The sequence below is a fragment of the Amaranthus tricolor genome, chromosome 3 (assembly GCF_026212465.1).
Source record: "Amaranthus tricolor cultivar Red isolate AtriRed21 chromosome 3, ASM2621246v1, whole genome shotgun sequence".
Lineage (NCBI taxonomy): Eukaryota > Viridiplantae > Streptophyta > Magnoliopsida > Caryophyllales > Amaranthaceae > Amaranthus > Amaranthus tricolor.
The window spans coordinates 6,319,724-6,326,319 of NC_080049.1; the positions used below are offsets into that span (position 1 = coordinate 6,319,724).

General features: G+C 34.7%; 1 protein-coding gene across 1 annotated transcript; it reads right to left on the minus strand.

Moving 5' to 3' along the window:
* Positions 1-36: 36 nt before the first annotated feature.
* On the minus strand, positions 37-2,017 carry LOC130808275 (uncharacterized). Its single transcript, XM_057673755.1, has 6 exons — positions 1,537-2,017; positions 1,367-1,494; positions 710-1,210; positions 382-613; positions 174-276; positions 37-79 (listed from the first exon to the last, which is right to left on the minus strand). Exons 1-6 carry the CDS (start codon positions 2,015-2,017, stop codon positions 37-39), a joined length of 1,488 nt encoding a protein of 495 aa, XP_057529738.1.
* Between the last annotated feature and the right edge of the window lie 4,579 nt (positions 2,018-6,596).

Consider the following 6,596-nt stretch of genomic DNA (forward strand, 5'->3'; position numbering starts at 1 on the left):
TTGCCTTCTGTTCTATTGAACTTTCATCTAACACCTTTATATTGTTGGCTTTTCTGGCCCGAGAAAGTGCAACGTACAGCTGCCCATGAGAAAAACATAGTTGTCGAATGTACACTCCAACTTCATGTAGAGTTTGACCTTGTGATTTATTAATAGTCATTGCAAAGCACAACTTGATCGGAAATTGCAATCTCTGAAATTGGAACGGATAACCAGATGATTCGAAGGGCCTGAGATTAATGCGCTGCAACATCACACACTCACCCTTTGAAAATCCTATAGAAATCTCGCATTGTATAATGTTTGGCATGAATTTTTTGCAAATAAGTCTTGTTCCATTACACAAGCCGTTTGATGGATCAAGGTTGCGCAACAAAATACCTGGGCAATTCAACTTCAAAATCAATTCATGTGGACTCATGCCTCCGGGACAAAGTGTATTCAAAAACTTAGTTGGATAAATGTTACTATTATCATCAATAACTGAATCAAAGCTTTTGTAAATACAGACATCTCCAAAGAATTTATCAATTAGCTTTGAATTGATCAAATCAACATCTTCATTCCGAGGTGTCAGTATAGCGCGTTCAGCAAAAAATGATGAATGGATAGACTAAGTCGAAATATTGGGATATACTGCCTCCAATAGATCCTCAAGGGTTGCAGGTTATTCTCTACAACTCAAATTCCAGCTCTTTGGAATACTAACTAATTCAGTTTCTTGCATTTGAAGTTCACCGTTGCCCAATGCTAGCAAAAATCTGGAAAATTCTAGATCTTCTCGTGCTCGCATATTTACAGTTAGTTCAAATCGGGTGAAAAGAGGCCACAAGTGTGAACTAAGTAAGTTGTAACCAATCATTTCTTGCTGTGATTTCTTGGGAACAATTGGAACAGTTTGACGAAAGTCACCACCAAAAACAACAACCTTACCACCAAAGGGAACATCAGATAAACATAGATCTTGTAAAAGCAAATCAAGTGACTCGATGTTCTCTCTACGAGCCATGGAAGCTTCATCCCATATAATTAGTGAACTTTCCTTAATAAGAGAAGCAACACTTGATTGCTTACCGACATTACATGTAAAGGATTGTCCACAATCAACCGATAGTTTAAACCTAGAATGCGCAGTACGACCAGTAGGCATGTTAGAAGCTGCAATACCAGAAGTTGTTGTCGGTAACACAATTTGATTGAGCAGGCGTACCTTTGCATACAGTGCACAGTATAAAAAGGTCTTGCCAATTCCCCCTGGGCCATCAATGAAAAATAGACCCGGTTTTTTGCTTTTGACATGATAAATAATACACTTGTATGCAATTCGTTGTTCATTGTTGAGTTATTTCCTTGCAACATTACATGCCTTTGGAATAGGAGCATCAAGGACATCAATAACATCTCTTGCTCTTTGTACCAATATATCTTCGCTTCTACAAAGGTGTTGTAAATCATAGTCTTTAAGACTCTTTCCTATGTTCTCCAAAAAAGAGGCTAGTGATTAACAAGTTAGAGATAAAATTCTATGAGGTTGACATGGATGCTTAGCTGCATAATCCTCTGATAAGTGAACATAACACCTATCCCACATTTGAGCAGGATTACTCGGTTCGAGGAAAACAAGAATTGTGGCAAACAACCTTCGTAAAGCATGAAGCATTTGTACAGTAACTATGTCATCTAAGCATTGATATGTGTGACCGTCAACTGTGAGTAGATTAGCAAAAGAGCATGGACCAGCTACGCATGCTAACAACAATCTTAAAAAATAACGTTCACCTTCGGAGGGTGCAACAAATGCAAGACGACCAATCGGTGTACCTCGCTTTCGTTTGTTCCAACTTTTGCTTTGTGAATGCCAAACATGATGCTCAACAAACTCTGAAAAGCAATATTTAGGTTCAAAAGGATGTGTTGCATTATAAGAAAAGAATTTTGTCAAAACAGTCTTAGCTCTACTTTGACTATGTGCAACATGTGCAAGATTTTCCGTAGCGTTAAAGCAAACGCTTTGCATATTAGGCAAATGAACCTATAAAGGCATAACCGCTGGTTTCATATCATACAGGTCAAAACCGAATATTCCCCACGCAGCTTCCAGCAGCGAAACCCATCTACCGGATTGGTATGCCTAAATCTCATCAACCACTTGTTGCTCACTAGTAGACCCAACACTAAATGAAATCTTATCATGGCCTTTGTATACATATTTATAGAGATATTTAACAGCCTTAATTGTTGAGAAAATTTCAACATTTATATGACAATCAAAATAAGCAAGAAGATACGGATTATAAGGAAAGTCTCGCCGGTATTGCGTCTTCTGTATATAGGATAACCATCATCTGCATGTGTGGTGAAAGCTGAGAACACCCTAGGTAGTGATGCTTGCATTGGGATTTTCCATTTTGCATTATCATACAAGAGCATTGGGGATCCAATACTCCACATGGGCCATGCATCATATGGTGTAATACAATACTTTGTAAGTACTTATTAGAGACATCTGGTATCTCAGAACTCACAAATTGATCAAATTGCTTCAGTTACCTAATTTTCGAAGAAGGTTGCAAAATATTCAGGAAATGAGCATGTGGAAGATCGCACTTTTGGAATTCAACAACATGTATCATTGCAGATGGTTCACCAAAGAGCTTTTCATCTTTAAGTTTCTTTTTCAAAACCACTAACTTAGCTCTAAATATTCTAGATACCAACTCTGGTCTATCCTGAGCAATTTCACCTTCAGCTAGCTCTTGTTTGATTTCAATCCAGTTTGGATTACAAGTGATAGTAAGGAATACATCAGGTTTGCCATATCTTTGGACAAGTTCCATAGCATTCAAATATCTCTTCTTCATATCTCTAGGCCCACCAATAATTGAAGGTGGCAAAATGATACGGCGCCCAACATTTGTTGCACTACATTCAGCAGCATTCATTGTGTCCATAATCCCTTGATAGAGTTATGCTCGTAGTTTTGTTTAGTTGTTACGGCAATACTCTATTCGGGTATTCTCTATTTTCACATACATATCCACAACGAACTGCTGAAATAGCCTAGTACTTCTAAGAATATAATTGTGAGGGCGAATTTGAAGCCTATAAGCATAGTATTGTTGACATGAAACCCTTTCTTCGCGTTTTTTGAAACCATCTTGTGCAACTGCAATAATAGCATTCATACATAAAGCAAATATAGTATTCCTCAAAGCATACATTTATAAAACCAATTCATTTACCTGTAGCCTCATCCAAAAGCAATTCTTCCGCAATATTAGCTAATAGTGGACTAATAGGGTTTTTACCAGTGGGCCTAGATTTTCGAACACCATTACAACATTTTCTTATCCCCTGATGCCAACCACAATCGCCTGACGTAAATAATAATGGATATTGTAAGGGATCGTAACATCCATAATAATGATAGATACGATGAGACTTGTTTGATTTTCCCTAAATAGCTATATATGGACTTGTTGAATCATCAGATGGAAAATCATCAATCCAAATGGCAGCAACTTCAGAAGACGAGGGAGCATTGTATACCCTTTGATCTAAACTCAAACTCTTATTCAAGAAAATCCTTGTATTCTCGTCAACATCTATATCACGCAAAGATCGGAAGAATTGTGCATATGGGTTACGATCCATGATTTCCATTAACAAACTAATCACATCAGGTCTAATTTCTGGGAATAAGTTGGAACGAAAATCTTTCTCATATTGAGCATCATAGAAGTATAGCTGTAAGAATTTAGGCACCTTATCATCAGCAGCAATCAAATCAGGTACAAAGTGATACAACTGGTCATGAAGCTTAAAGACATAGATACCCTTGTATGTACGTGCATCAATAGACCCTCCAAGTGAACTAAATGCAAACATATTATTGTAAAGGCGAGCATACTGCCTAAAATGTATTGCAGTTTCACTCAGAGAACAAAACAAATCTATCAGTTGAGTAGGATATTTATTAGTAGCTATTATAATTTCACCTCCAGAACAACAGAAAAGCGTCAATTCGAAAGCAAACAACTTGGCACCACATGAAGTACAACGCGTGGGGTCTTGGACCTTAAAAGGAGTAGTTGGCATGTACATTCCTAAGAAACATGTACAAGCTGTTTTCAAATTTTGTATATTAGATCTACAGCAAATTAAATATATATGTAGCGCTAGTTATAAAAGTATTTAGTATACCGTGCAGCACAACAAACATGTGCATAATCTAATGTAACACTTTATGAACTGTGGATGTCTAATTTAGTCTTTAAAACAAACTGAAGCAAAAGTGTGTTTCCACAGTTCGTGAATACCTCTAAATGTTTGTTTGGATATCATAGTTGCACTTATATCCAGACCTTTGATTGCATTTTCTTTTGGAGTACATAAAAAGAACATTGTTAACAATACTTTATAAGAGCGTACTGTATATAAGAGTTTTGAAACAAACATAATATACTAAAAAGTTACTAAGACCTTTGCGCTGTCGTTTTGCAGAAGTAGAAGTGGAGGAGGAGGACTATGAAGACGGTGCAGGAACCAACATAGGTTCAACAGGTCTAGTGCTAAGAGGCGACAACGCACAAGTTTGTGCAGATGTTTCTACCGCTGATGAAGTGATGTTGCTCCCCAAAACACGCTTGCTTTTGTATTGTTTCTCAGACGAAGTGCGTGAGCTGCCATTATTCTGGTTTTGGGGGGGCATGCGTCAACTACTATATTCCCTCGTAACTGTAGGAACATTCGGTGGATCTACCATTGTTTTGGTGGTATCTCTGTATCGAGATATGACACAATTGTGAGCTATCTAATCATGCACTTGAAATATTAAATATTTATGCGTTGTGAACTATTGAATCATACGCCTATGTTATTATATCAACCATACCTTCAAACTAAGCTAATGTTTTTTTGCCCTGTAACTAACTTTACTTTAAGATTTAATGATAATGAATAAAAGCATCTATGCAGCTTAATTACTTAACTTAGATATCGAATCATACATGTAAACACTGCTACTATTTTTTCTTAGATGCTTAAATTAATTGACTAATTAATTTTAACAATGAATCACATTCAAATAAATGAATTCAAAACAATAAAAAATTAAAGGAAAAAAGATAGCTGAAACTGAACATAATAACAAAAATGCAGCCAATCAAGCAGCATCGAAGGACAGCCAGTATAAGGTGAAGATTAAAGCAAGGTACATTTAACCTTACAAACTACATCTATATTAAGTATCAAGGTACAAAGTGCATAAACAGTAGTAATACCAAGGCATAAACTGCACATTTCAATACATTCAGCCAGACCAACCAGTAGCACAACACATATTAGCAGCGCAACGATCATAGCAACAGTGTATGTAATAACTATTGAATCATACACTTAAACTATTAGATCAGACCAACACGTGACAAAAAGAAAGGTAAAGAATCAAATCTTTAGGAGCTACATTTAACCTTACAAAGTAAAAAAGTTGTTCAAAAAAGTAGGAACCATTCTTAGATTAATAAGGAAGATCCATTACAAAAGCATGGAAATTAGCCAGAAAAAAGGAGGAGTAAGTTATATTGAATGCGAACTACTTAAATTCTTTACAAAAGATGATCACCTCCATACATTCCTTAATAACATAGGCAAACACCAAAACACATCTAATTAATTGTTGCTTCTAAGAAGCAAACGTAAGCAAACACCAAAGCATGCTCATTAAGTATGTTTAAACACCTCGGGTGTAACAGGAGCGGCAATCTCAATACATAATTAACATTTAATAATAATGTTTAACACAAGAATATTGCGAAAGTCTCAAAATGCCGAACTGTTAAAAACTTTAAATCATAAAAATTGAAACTGTTTAAAACAAAAGTAAATATTACATCTGATAAGAAATATTGTTTGCTAAAAATAAAAAAAATACATCATCATCAAGTCATCAATAACGATACAAAAATCGGCTAAGTTCTCGATAAATAGTAATTGCTTCGGCCTGAATCGGAACCTGAACTAAATCCTGCAAAATGCTGCCATCCATGATATGGATGACAATTGTTAATTGTTTAATATTCTTTACTTGTAATTAGTAAATAAAATTAAACAATTGTGACTATAAAAATAGCCGTAATATTTTTTTTTTAATATTCTTAATTTTTATTTTTTAATATTTATATTATTAATATTCTTTAATATTCTTAATTTTTTTATATTTTTTAATATTCTTATTTTGATACTAATAGTGTTTTGGAAACTTTTAATTTGCTACTTATTTCCATATGAAGTAATTAAAGAAAATTAAAAAAAGTAAAGAATAATAAGTACAGAATTATAAAGTAAAAGTTTGATATTAATAGTGTTTTGAAAACTTTCAACTTGGAGATTAATTCCATATTAAATCATGCTAATAGTAAAATAATTTCAAATAAATTAACTTGGCATAGTGGTTAGTGCATGCTTTGAGTTTGTAAGGGACCAAGGTTTGAATCCTTCGACCACTACACTACAGAATTAATTTTTTTTTACAAATTAAAAAATAAAAAAAATTGAAAGAGAGGAAGCGTTTTTCATCAACTGTAAAACGCTGTTTT

Coding starts and splice junctions, on each gene's coding strand:
- LOC130808275 (XM_057673755.1), bottom strand. CDS start 2,017: ATGCAAAGCGTTTGCTTTAACGCTACGGAAAATCTTGCACATGTTGCA. Junction 614..709: donor AAATGCAAGAAACTGAATTA/GTTAGTATTCCA, acceptor ATTTCGACTTAG/TCTATCCATTCATCATTTTT. Junction 277..381: donor TTTGAAGTTGAATTGCCCAG/GTATTTTGTTGC, acceptor AGATTTCTATAG/GATTTTCAAAGGGTGAGTGT.